General features: G+C 31.5%; 3 protein-coding genes across 3 annotated transcripts; all 3 read left to right on the top strand.

The window, feature by feature from the left end:
- Positions 1–5,099: 5,099 nt before the first annotated feature.
- On the top strand, positions 5,100–6,068 carry LOC115033072. Its single transcript, XM_029485033.1, has one exon. The coding sequence runs from the start codon at positions 5,100–5,102 to the stop codon at positions 6,066–6,068; it is 969 nt and encodes a 322-aa protein (XP_029340893.1).
- Positions 6,069–6,121: 53 nt separating this feature from the next.
- LOC115033071 lies at positions 6,122–8,332 on the top strand. Its single transcript, XM_029485032.1, has one exon. It carries the CDS (start codon positions 6,122–6,124, stop codon positions 8,330–8,332), a length of 2,211 nt encoding a protein of 736 aa, XP_029340892.1.
- An 82-nt stretch (positions 8,333–8,414) lies between these two features.
- Positions 8,415–8,903, top strand: LOC115033070. Its single transcript, XM_029485031.1, has one exon. It carries the CDS (start codon positions 8,415–8,417, stop codon positions 8,901–8,903), a length of 489 nt encoding a protein of 162 aa, XP_029340891.1.
- The last annotated feature ends 4,614 nt before the right edge of the window (positions 8,904–13,517 follow it).

Raw genomic sequence — 13,517 nt, 5'->3', positions numbered from 1 at the left:
AAAATGAATCTATGTGTCAAAAATCAAAATATTAGATACTTTCTGTTGTGGTAAAGCTTAGAAGCGGGCCAACACGAATAGACGAATAATTAGTCGACAATGCATAATTCCCACGTTTGACGTACCAACTACCTAGTATCATTGTTCATTGATTATAAACAATATTTATTATTGTACAAACTAAAAATGTTGGTTGTTCAAAATTGTACAAAGTAAAGTACATAATAGGTACTGTACGGTTCAAAGTTGAAACTCGTGAAAAATAACTGACCCGGGTGCTGCGGGACGAAAAATAATGTAATTTCTTTAATAAAAGTAGGTTGATAAAATGTGGAAAATTATAAATAAAACAAAAACAAAAAATTTAGATTAAGAAGAAAATAAAAATTTTAGAATGTTTGTATCTCCTGTGCCCTTTCTCATACAAACCGTCCATATATTTTATTCCAATCTTTCTGAAATACATTTTAAACGCATTAAAGTTTTGCCAAATAAATGTTTACTGCTTTCAGTAGCACTTATATTTGTGAGCAGCCATTTTCAATACTTAAATTTATAGATTACAAAAATATAAATTTATATTTTCTATTGGTAATAAATTAATATAAGTATTATTTAGGTAAAACTAATGTATATTTAATATCTAATTTAACTGATCGACTTTTATTTTCTTCAATATTGAACGTTGTTATCTATATTACAATGATGTGTGTTTTTTTATTTATATTTTTTGTCTGTGCTCACGATTAGTAGTCGAAATAATGGTTCAATTTTCAACTTCAGTATCTTGTTCGATGGGAAAGTGAATCTATTTGGTGCATTGGGGAGCTCAAAATCCCATAGTCCCATTAGTGTTCAAAATTGCCGAGAAAAACGAAAATAATATTAAGAAAAACTGGGGATTTTTATGTTAAATTGGTTTTCGAAAAAATCAATTTTGTGTTTTGGTGTAACTTTAAAACAAAATTGCACTGGTTATTTATATTATCATTTTCAATTTACGATAAAATTTTCAAAATATTTGGATTTGTTTTGAACTGTTCGCGGTACTTTTTCAGCTTAAAATTGATTAAAGTTTTTTTTTTCATGAATGCCAATACAATTTAATTTGTTGGGTAAAAAAGCTTGACAATTTAATACATGGATTTTCATATATTGTTACAATATTTGAAAAATATAATAAATCTAATCATAATTTTTTTTTATAAGCATTTCAAATGTTGACAAAACATGTGCAAATCACAAAAATGTGCAAATTATTTTGAGTTAGAAATTCATAAAAAATATTCTTCTTAAATCAAAGATATTAAAACGTAGTAAAAGATTTTTATAAGGTTATCTATCTTTATCAAGATAAAAAATGTCTATAAAAAAGTCAAATTACATTTTTATGAGCGTTTGAAATTCAAATTTTTACAACATTGGATATTCGCCGAATTTCTCATGTAGGTAGCGATTTTCTTATTTTGTTGTAATTAAAAAACAAATAACCGTAGATATTTTAGATTTTTAATTATGTTTATTTTATCAATTCCTATACTTAATAAAATTTTTAAAATATTTTGCCATGTTCACGGACAATTTTAAATTTAAATTTTTTCAGTTTTTTTTTCTATATATATCAATACAATTTTATTTATTGGGCCAAAAAGCGTGATAGTTCAATAGCTCTTGATATATTGTTACTTTAGCAGTTGAAAAATATTATAAAGTATTGCGTAATTTTTTTCAGCAATTGAGCAAATCTATTCTATTATATTTATGTGTGTATAGCATTTAGTTTCACAATGTTCTGGATTTACCAAGCAGATAAAATACTTGATTAGGTACAGTATGTATCTACTGTTAATTATTGTTGAGTTTAGTATTTATTTTACGGTAGTTGAGTCTTCGTTCGTTACCTACTTTTTCGTATACCTACGTGAGCTGTGATAACTGTTTAGTTTTAAAATGGAAGTGCAAAATATTATTAGTAAAAAACAAAAACATTTGAAAATATTTGACAAATATAAGTTCTGTTTTCATAAATGTTTGGCTAATAATATTCAACGTTGGAAATGTACCGTTAAAACGTGTGCAGCATATTTAAAAATTAGCGAAAATGATGATATTTTACTTAACGTGAGTAATACTGACCACATCCACGATGCACTACCAGAAGCAGCAGGCCATTTTTTAGTGAATAATCACTGCGTGTCTACTCATCCACCCTTCAAATTAAGTTTCACTAGTAGAAAAACCATCTTTTCTTAACTCAGTGACCTCTCTATTTACTCTCCAAACAGTCATATAACCATGATCAGTATCGGTCTGGCCCACCCGGCTACTCGGTAATCACCGTGGGCACTTGAATATCTTTATTTATTGGGGAGCCTAACCAATGGGAAAGAAAAACAAAATTTAACTTTACTCGCGACTCATACATTTTTTAATGTTATATGTGACAATCATGTATTTACATATTAATAAGATGATTTCCTTTATATTGCCTCCCTTTTACCGTAGTCTATAAAAAAAAAAAAATACTAAAATAATATGCATTTATAATATGGAGAAAAACAATTGTATAATCAATTTAATTTTTAATAAATGAAAGCTAATTATATTTTCAAAAATACAGCATATTTTTATTGTATACTTTTGTAAAATTGCATAGTTCCCACACTTAAATAAGTAATGCTAAATTTAATCCACCACCGTGAACTGTTATGCACAAGTCAATTTTATAGACCCATGGTGACATGACTTTTGTAACAAATTTTTTAATTAATTAAAATTAATCCCAGTGACACGTTAATTTCATTACAAAAATAATGGTTCTATAAAATTTACTTGTGCAGTTAATGGTGGATATATTTAAGAATAATATAAGAACAAATACAAAGTAGAACATAGGTACATAGGCAACGAGGTACATAGTGTGTTTTTATTGCCTATTGGATAGCATTATTAATAAACGTGTGGAAACCTCACAATTTGACAAACGACAATATTATACAGTATTTTTGAAAATATAAATTGTTTTTATTCATTCAAAATTCAATTGATTTTAAAAAATTTTTCTCCATATTATAATGGGAAAAATATACTTAACTTTACAAAATAGATATTTTTGAATTTTTAAAAAACCAAAAAAAAAATTGATTAATTTTTTTTAGACCATGGTTATTATATAATACATTAATAATAACTACACTAGAATATCTGCATTATATATCAAATTAAAGCTCCTAACTTTCTAATCAACCAGCTTATCTATATTAGGTACCTATTACCTATATTTATTTTAATTTTGTATCTATTTAATCATCAAAAAGTATATATTTTTTACCAAAACAATATTGGAAAACTGTATTTAAAATTATATTTTATAAAGGCTGTAACCATACATTATTTTGTTTATATTAACTTAATTAAATTTAACACAATACAATTCTATCTAATAATAAAATAAATACCTTATTTATGAGATTAGTATTAAGTTATAGTAAGATATTAATTGTAAACACAGAAAACAAAATTAGCTAGGTAAATTTTTTTTTTGTAAAGGGGTACATTGAAAATTATCCAGGCAGACACTCCCCATATTAGAAATAAATATTTCTACACGGAATTAAAACGGCCACACGCCTCCGAATACTATTTATATACTATACTAACCTAATAAATATATTTTACTTAATACTTTTATTATTGATCAGAATAAACAAGTATATATTTTTAAGTATATATAAACAAGTATATATTTTTTTATAAAAAAGAAGAAAAATCTAAGAAATAATAGATTAATTAATTATTTATATTAATATATTATAGGTGTAATATATTAATATTAATATTTATTATATTTAATATTATTAGTTACTACAATTTAATATTTATTCTAGTGGACACAAAGTTAGTAAAATCTTACTTTACTGGGTGTCCATTGTATTTTAGTGTGTGTCCATTTGGACACAAAAAATATCCTTAAAGTACAACCTAACCAACATAGAAATAAATGGTAATATTTATATTATTTGTAATTAAATATTTATAATTAGTGATGATATTATTTTTATTTTTAGAATTTAATGATTTGAAACCAAAAAGATTCAAAAATGAACCAACTTATTTAAAACACAACTACAACTAGTAGCGAGCAAGATCAAATTCCAGAAAATGATTTTCTTAAAATAGAAGAGTGTTGGAGACTAAAATATTTGCATATTTTAGATGTTTTGGTTGTTAATATGAAAAAACGTTTTTCAAATGAAAGTTTACAGATGGCTAATTCAATTGATTACTTCATAAAACTAGATTTTGTTGGAAGTTTAATGTTTATAGAACACTATAAAGTAAGAACTAGTAAAATATATGTAATTCAAAATTCATGCATTTCACTTCTTTTATCGTAACAATTTTGTTTCATGAATTACTTAACATTGATAAAGAAACACTCAAATCAGAAATGGTGGTTGCTAAGAATTGTGCAATACGAATTAATGGACATGATAAAATAACACTTCAGGATTTAAAAAAAGTTGTTGAAGCAGAAGTGTGCCCAAATTTGTACAAACTACTAAAAGTAGTTTTAACCATACCAGTTAGTTCTGCTACCTGTGAGCGTTCATTCTAAGCAATGAAACGAATTAAAAATTGGCTGCGAAATTCAATGAGTCAAGAAAAATTTACTAATTTATCTATTATTCATATCGAAAGGCAGATTTAAAATGATGTATGTGTTGAAGATGTCTTAAATGGTTTTGCCAAATATAATCATATATTGTCATTATGAATTATGTATATTATAATATAGACAATAAATAATAAATAAAATATAGCGTTTTTTGAATTTTTGGTGAAGAGGGAGGGATTATCCGGAGTTGTTCAATATTGACTTAAATGCTCTGAAAGTGAAAGATGAGTAGTGAGGAGTGTGGTGGGCAAAGCCCCCCACAGGTCTGCTTGCCCTTAATATATTCAGCCCCCCCCCCAGTTGTAAGTCAACTGAGTTGCCATCATGGCAGAATCTATATATGTTCATTGAAAATCGTATACATGCACTTGATGTTGTACAGCTAAAAGTTAATGGTACTTTTAAAGGTAAACAAATTAATATGACGATTACTCATGCTGCACTAACAAACGATTCATCAAGTGTTCAGGGAAAAAAATCATGTCCTGTATGTGCTCAAAGCTACCATTCAATACATCAGTGTCCAACATTCATGCAAGCTACACCTAAGGACCGTAAAACACTAATCATTAAAGCAAAACTGTGTTTAAATTGTCTATGGTATTCTCATCATACAAATCAATGTTCAAGTAGCAAGGTATGTAAGATATGTACATTAAAACATCATACTCTTCTTCATATAACATCAGACCATACGTCACATCTCACTAGTGACAAAACAATGGTTACAAACAAGACAGCTGGCGAGCAAGAGGTTCAAGCTGTCTCGACAGAGATGGCTAACAATGTTGTGGTTCATCATGGCACTACTCAATCAACAATTACATCTACAACTCTATTAGCCACAGCCTTAATACACATACATGGTACTAATGGTCAGACAGAAATGTGTCGTGCGCTATTAGATTCTGGTTCCCAGTCTCACTTCATATCATCAGCATTGGCTAAACGTCTACATTTGAAACGCCAGAAGCATAATGTAACCATAGATGGTATCTCTAACACTACAACAAGTGTGCGGGAGATAACAACATTTGACATCTCATCTTGTACTACATCAAGACAATACAAATTAAATGCTCTGGTTACACCTAAGATTACAATAAACCTGCCTACAAATAAAATAGACATCTCTGAATGGAAACATATAAATAATCTACCCTTAGCTGACCCAACATTCTATAAACCAGGTAAAATTGATTTGTTAATTGGTGTTGAGTTGTTCTTTAGGCTGCTAAAGACGGGTCAGTCATGCGAAAACAAAGGTTGGCCTGCACTCCAGAACACTGGACTGGGATGGATTATTGCTGGCGGTTATGAACCACCGCTTAAGGGAACCCCACAAGTAAAAACACCACCTGTCTCACTACCGCAGTTCTATCTACTTTAGATGCAGCCGTTCAAAACTTCTGGGACATTAAAGAGATACCTAGAGCTACTCATATGACTAAAGAAGATTTGGTTTGTGAAGAACATTTTATAAAAACACATTATAGAGAGAAAAGTGGACGTTATGTGGTACGTCTACCGTTCAAAGAGCCACCACCTGCCGTGAACGACACCTATCAAGTAGCCGTAAGCAGATTTAAAAGGGTTGAACGAGCTCTCAAAGGGCAACCAACTTTGTGGACTATGTATAAGGACTTTATGTATGGGTATGAATATTCCAACCACATGAAACTAGTTCAACCAGGTGAGCAACAACCTTTGATTTATTTACCACATAATCATGTGTGTCGGTTGGATAGTTCTTCTACAAAACTAAGAGTTGTTTTCGACGGATCAAGTAAGATGAATGATGGGTGTTCGCTTAACGATCGATTATATCGTGGTCATAAATTGCAAAAGAACATTGTTGATGTCATCACACATTTCAGATTTCCAGCCCTTGTGTTTACCGCAAATATACGTCAAATGTTCCGGCAAATACAAGTTCACGGGGAAGATCAGCAGTTTCAAGGTATCGTATGGAGAGATGATTCATCGAAACCCATACAGAGTTACAGACTTTCAACAGTCACATATGGATTGATCACCTCACCATATCATGCCTTACGTGTCTTAAAACAATTAGCACTGGATGAGCAAAACAACTACCCAATAGGATCGAAGATCTTATTAAATGACTTTTATGTTGATGAAGTCATGACTGGTGGTGATAATCTAAGTGAAGTATTACATAAAATTCAAGAACTTACAGCATTATTAAATCAGGGAGGGTTTGAGCTACGCAAATGGGCAAGCAACCACCGTGAAGCCTTACAACACATACCCTCTGAACACCAAATTAAAGAGATTTCATTCAAGGAAGATATAGATTTCACAATAAAAATATTGGGCATCAATTGGAACACAACGAATAACACATTCACATTTAAGGCGGAACCAATGAAAGTTATCTCCCATCTAACCAAAAGGGAACTATTATCTAAAATTGCAAGAAACTTTGATCCTTGTGGTTGGTTGGCCCCCTTAGTAGTTGTTGCTAAATTAATAATGCAACAATTGTGGCAAGAGCGCTTAGAGTGGGATGACACTATCCCCCAACATTTATTTAACGCTTGGAAAATTCATAGAACATCATTCAAATTCTTAAACACATTTAAAGTACCACGGCATATAATGAATTCATCAGCGCACAGTACATTTCTACTGCACGGTTTCGGTGATAGCTCTGAAAAGGCCTATGCCGCTGTAGTCTATCTCGTCTCCACTCAAAAACATTCGGCATCCATGTTGCTAACAGCAAAAACGCGAGTTGCACCAATTAAGAAAATGACCATTCCAAGATTGGAGTTATGTGGTGCGCTGTTGCTTGCTGAGCTTACTAACGCCCTACTTAAATCGACTAACATAAACATACAATCAGTAAATTTGTGGTTAGATTCAATTGTTACATTACATTGGATTGGTAGTGATCCAGCTAGGTGGCTGACGTTTGTCTCAAATAGAGTAGGACAGATCCAAACCTTGACGCCATCAGCGGTTTGGCGATACGTTCCTTCTGCAGATAATCCAGCAGATGTGGCCTCAAGAGGCTCAAATGGCCAAGAGCTTACTGCAAATCAGTTATGGTGGAATGGTCCCAGATGGCTTACTACCCCTGCAGAGTGGCCAGTAGCGGACAATTATGAAAATTCTACATTTAACATTGAAGAAAGAACAGTGCAATGCAGTATGGCAATAACAACCACATCAGGCACTTCGTCAAGCTTACTACTGCTGAATCGTCATTCTAATCTAGAACGGTTATTGAGAATTGTGTCTTATATTATTCAATTTTGCAGGAACTGTAGACCTAAGGCCAACCCGACTGCTGGAAGCTGTGCTGTGAGTGAAAGGCGCCAAGCAATGGAGTACTGGATACGTGCAGTGCAAGGAGCAGAATTTATCATGGAACTAACCTCCTTGAGTCGACAACAGAATATAAGGACCAATTGTCAACTTGCTGGTTTAAATCCCTTTATAGATGAAAAAGGAATATTAAGAATTGGCGGTCGTCTCAAACATTCAGAATTGGGTTATAACATGAAACATCCTATTATTATACCTAAAAATCACTCCTTTGCTACAATGATCATCAACCAAGTGCTCCTACACAACTTACATTCAAGCTTGTCGGTTACTATGACCCTTCTTAGACAAAGATATTGAATCATACACAATAGAAGTCAAAAAGTTGTTACATAACTGTATTAAATGTTATCGATTTCAAAAAGCAACATGTCACCAACTTATGTCTAATCTACCTACATCCAGAATTACACCAGCAACTGCCTTTGAAAGAGGAGGAGTCGACTTTGCCGGCCCATTCAATGTCAAATCCAAATTGCGCTGTCGTACCTTCACAAAATCCTACCTAGCGCTATTCATATGTTTGACTACTAAGGCAGTACATTTAGAAAAGGTAGATGGACTGAGTACTGAAGATTTTATTACTACATTAAGATGCTTTATTGCTCGTCGAGGACATCCAAGTATCATTAGTAGCGAAAATGGAACAAACTTTACTGGTACAAACAACAAATTGTGTGAGCTATATAAACTAGTTCAGCAACCTGATCATCAGAACTCTGTTACATTATTCTGTCAGTCGAAGGAAATTCAGTGGAAATTCATTCCACCTGCTTCGCCTCATCATGGAGGGTTGTGGGAATCAAATATAAAGTCTGCCAAGGGTATTCTAAATAAGGTTACAGGAGACATGTACTTTACTGCAGAATAGAGCTAAACACCTTGTTTTGCCAAATTGAAGCGATTCTAAACTCTACACCACTTCAAGCTGTCTCCATGGATACCACTGACTATTCAGCTTTAACCCCTAGGCACTTCCTTATAGGAAGGTCACTTCTAGCCTTGCCAGAACCAGAACTAACGGAAGTTCCTATGAATCGTTTGACTAGATGGAACCTCATACAACAACTTCAACAGGGATTCTGGAAACGGTGGACATTCGAATATTTATGTTCATTCCAGAACAGACCTAAGTGGCGATTTACTCAACCCAATCTACAAGTGGGCGACCTTGTCATAGTTAAGGGCATTCAGACTTCACCTACACAGTGGCCTTTAGCTCGAATCACTCAACTGCTTCCAAGTAAAAGTGATGGCCAAGTAAGAGTGGTTAAATTAGGTACTGCTACAGCCGAGCTAACAAGACCCATCACAAAATTAATCAAGTTGCCTATCGATCAATAATTAATTTATAATCGTTAAATATTTTTGTAATTATTATTATTTAATTTATTTCATATTATGTTTTATTATGTATTGTTTATTATCCATTCTATTATTTATTTTCTGTTTATATTATGTTGTCTCTGTTTAAGACACTTTTTGTAATATTGTTGAAGCCCTTCGGTTTTCAACGGGGGAGTATGTTTGGGCATTTTTCATGTATACAGTCCACTCTCTGTTATCATATATATTATCAATTATTATGTTACCATATTATACATTATCATGATAACACTATCAGTCGATATGTTCAATAAATTATTTGTCGGCTGTAGTTCAGTCAGTTAACGAAAAACCATGTGTACGTCATTTTGAAAACACTCTCATAAAACAACCAACGGCTATCTGCAAAACAACATGGTTACATTTTGTAAAAAGCTTATCTAATAAGTATAAACCTAATTTTCGACTGACATTTTGATTACCTATTAACATTATTATTATTATTTATTTATTTGTTATATTATGAACTATATTATTGATTTTAACTAGATCTAAGTGATTTAACATTTATTTACTTTTTTACTACATTTGATAAACAATTTTTTGACTGACATTATGTTTATTAACATTATTATTACTATTTATTTATTTGTTATATTATGGACTATACCTATTATTGATTTTGACTAGATCTAAGTGATTTAACATTTATTTACTTTTTTATTACATTTGATAAACAATTTTTTGACTGACATTTTGATTATTAACATTATTATTATTATTTATTTATTTTTGTTGTTTGTTTAAGAACCCTTGATTAAAATACATGAATCAAGTTCTGGATTTTTTGGGATGCAATTCGTGTATAGCTTTTTTACAGGACGCAACTCGTGTGCTGGGGTAACGTTACCGTAGCACCCGTAAGATGAATTTGGATTTTGGGAGGGTTTGAATGTTGTACAAATTTTAATTTTGTTGTAAAAAATTGTACAAAATAAAGTACATAATACTCTATGATTACAATTCATGATTTTGAAAGTACGGGTGCTAGGGTAATGCACTTGATCGCGGTTCGCGTTCACGATCACGTAAGGGAAACCGTATTTTAACACAGTGTTCATTTATTTTTTTTATTGTATTTTTTGATAACGTATTGAGTCGATACTAATGTCAAGAAAGGCCGAATTGTAGGCACTGTAACCTATCCTTAATTATTATTATTATTACAGCAATACTAGCTGAGTAGTGTGTACTATATTCTGTTCTGATAATTATTATACACTTTTATTCATGTAATAAACTAAGATACAATAAAGTTGTTTTAAATTATTCGCCTATTACATTATTATTTATTACATTTTAAATGACTTACCTATATGCATGACCTTGACCAACCCACTTTCTATGATACGACCCAAACCAATACCAAAAGTTAGCAAATAGTTAGCAAACCATAGCAAATTTACTATAGAAGTTAGCAAATCATTATTGAAGAATTTATAACTATTTTTTATTTGGGTGGGCCAAGTTCAGGTAACCCACCCACTTTGTCTGATCGTCTCCAAACAAACACCGGTAGTTTGCTAAGAAAGTGGGGGGTCAAGTTCATACACGTGACTTATCTTTATAAATAAATGACAATTTGCGTGTTGCAACCAAATGTAATTATGAAATGGTACTCGTAATTCGTAGCTGCTCGCAGATCATCGTCGATATCATTGAATATTTAGGTATAAATGTAAAATCAGTGATCACATTACATATTCGATGTGTACAGCTTTATACATACACGTTGAAAATTGAAAGTAAAAAATAATGGAGGCAGAAAAACGTGTTTGGTGCACTAAAGTATAAAAGTCGTCAGAAAGGCCGACAATAAATGATTGACTATTCATGGAAAAATTTTTTGGTTGTAATTGCAAAGCTTATTTTGTTTGGTTACTTTATTAGTTCTGTAAAAGTTATATGGTGGGTACAAATACATTTTTGTTAAACTAGTACTCAATGTGTAAACACAACGAAATTGTTTTGCTAAATTTCTTTGCAATCTACGTGTAACTGAGACTATTCTTGTTTGGTAAAGTCTACAACATGTTTAGTTGTTATTAAATTTAATTACGTGAAAAAAAAAACAAATTTTCGGTAAAAACAACGGAACGATTTGTTGCCAGTTTTTGTGGGTATTACCCATGCTAATAGGCGCAAATCGCGGGGGTGGGAGGGGGGGGCAAGGGGGCTAGCCCCCCCCCCCAATTTATTCGTGTCCCGCAAACTAGGTATTTAATATTCAATAATTTTGAAATTTGATAAGTGTACTTTTTTTTTCTAGTATTCATATAATTCATATACCTATATGCATTATATAAAAATTTAAGATTAAAAAGTAATCATAATTAAAATAGATATTCAAAAATATACGTAATTTGGAGATTATGTAACTTATCACTCTACGTATAATAATATTAGGTAAATATGATGTTTTCATGACACTTTTTTGTGACAGTGATTTCATTTTATTAATCATTAAAACTTTTAGTTAAAAATTAAAATATTATATATTTAATTGAGCTATGAGTGGTAAAAATAAAAAGGATGGAAATCTTCTATCATTCTTTCATTAAACAAGTAAGAAAAACGACGACTTTATTGGCACTGATAATTCAAATGTAATACCCGTGAAAACACCAGAAACTTCTATAATTTTGAACAAAGCCAGTACCTGTTAATAGTATTTAACGTAATAATTCGAAAAAAATTAATTATAGTATTTATTTATAGATCTCATCTGATGTATTGATATCAGATACAAAAAATATTATTGATGATCTAGGCAGCAAAATTTATATACTTATAAATACCATTAATACTTTGTGTTAAATTTTAAGATACTAATAATAATTATGGTTCAACATTAGTACCCGTGGATTTCTTCAATGTATAAATAGTCAGGGTTTAAGCACCCCCACCAAATTGAACCAATTTGCGCTTATGCCCATGCGTATAGCAAAGATTAGAATCCATGCCGCCGCGTTTTGCTTTCGACGTACGCATGACGCACATCGACGAAATCGCTCTTCGCAACCTAACCAAGCGTCTATGCTGATTAGTGATTAGTGAAAATACCAATTTTATACAATTGTACAACGTTGTTAGTTTGTTGCCTACGTCTTTATTGAAACAGTTAGTATTACCTACAGTTTAAAATGTATTTATATAATTATGGCTGACGCCGATGTGGCGAATATGCTAAAGGCTTGGGGGCTGGAACAATACATAGACGTTTTCAAAGTAAGTAAAATTCTTTTTTTTTAAACTTATGGAATTATCCAGTTCCACTATCGTCCATATCATTGATAATGACCTGGTGATTAATTGTATATACAGATATCTTTGTTATATGTTCACATTAAATATTTATCCTCAAAGTAAATTTAGTTTGAAAATTATTTCGTAGAACATGGATATCAATTTTGAGTAAGTAAATAATATATGTTTTAAATATAATTTGTATTCATGCGTATTCAGTATATTATAGGGATTAATATTAACTAAATAATGTGTGATATTATTCAATATTGAATAGGTTATGAAAGTTTAAAGTTTGATGGTACCGCATGGTAACGCTAGGCGCCAGCACTTCAAATAATTTTTATTTTTTCAACATAACTGGATTTTCGGGTGTTTGAGGCGTTAGACATTTTGTATAATGACATAGATGCAGACGAGATATTTATCGAACCACCTGAACCGAGTGTACAAACTGATGAAGATTCCGAGAATGAAAACGAAGGTGAAGTAGACAACTTATCAGCATGCCAATTACGACCTAAAGCAGAAATTAAATTAGCCAATAATAAGAGGTACGGAGGTACCTATTGGTGATAATAATATTGGTCTTGAAGACATTTTGAGCCAGGGATCGAAACCGGTTTAACCGGTTTTCCAAAATACCTGTTAAAACCGCGGTTTTCTCATTTCTGAACACCGGAACTGGAACCGGAACCAAAAGCTTTGAAACACCGGTTAAAAAACCGTAACCGAAACCTAAGACCTTAAAAAACCGTTTTCAAAACCCAAACCGAAACCATAGAATTGAAAAACCGCTCTTGTACTGTTCTTGAAAAATGGATTAAAATTTAAAACTAATGTCGGTTTCTTT

Source organism: Acyrthosiphon pisum, chromosome X (genome assembly GCF_005508785.2).
Source record: "Acyrthosiphon pisum isolate AL4f chromosome X, pea_aphid_22Mar2018_4r6ur, whole genome shotgun sequence".
Taxonomy (NCBI): Eukaryota; Metazoa; Arthropoda; class Insecta; order Hemiptera; family Aphididae; genus Acyrthosiphon; species Acyrthosiphon pisum.
Note: the sequence above shows the minus strand (reverse complement) of the source record. Positions and strands in the feature narration are given on the sequence as shown.

Bases quoted from the DNA above. Each gene is read 5' to 3' on its own strand.
- LOC115033072 (XM_029485033.1), top strand. From the start codon at position 5,100: ATGACGATTACTCATGCTGCACTAACAAACGATTCATCAAGTGTTCAG.
- LOC115033071 (XM_029485032.1), top strand. From the start codon at position 6,122: ATGACTAAAGAAGATTTGGTTTGTGAAGAACATTTTATAAAAACACAT.
- LOC115033070 (XM_029485031.1), top strand. From the start codon at position 8,415: ATGTCTAATCTACCTACATCCAGAATTACACCAGCAACTGCCTTTGAA.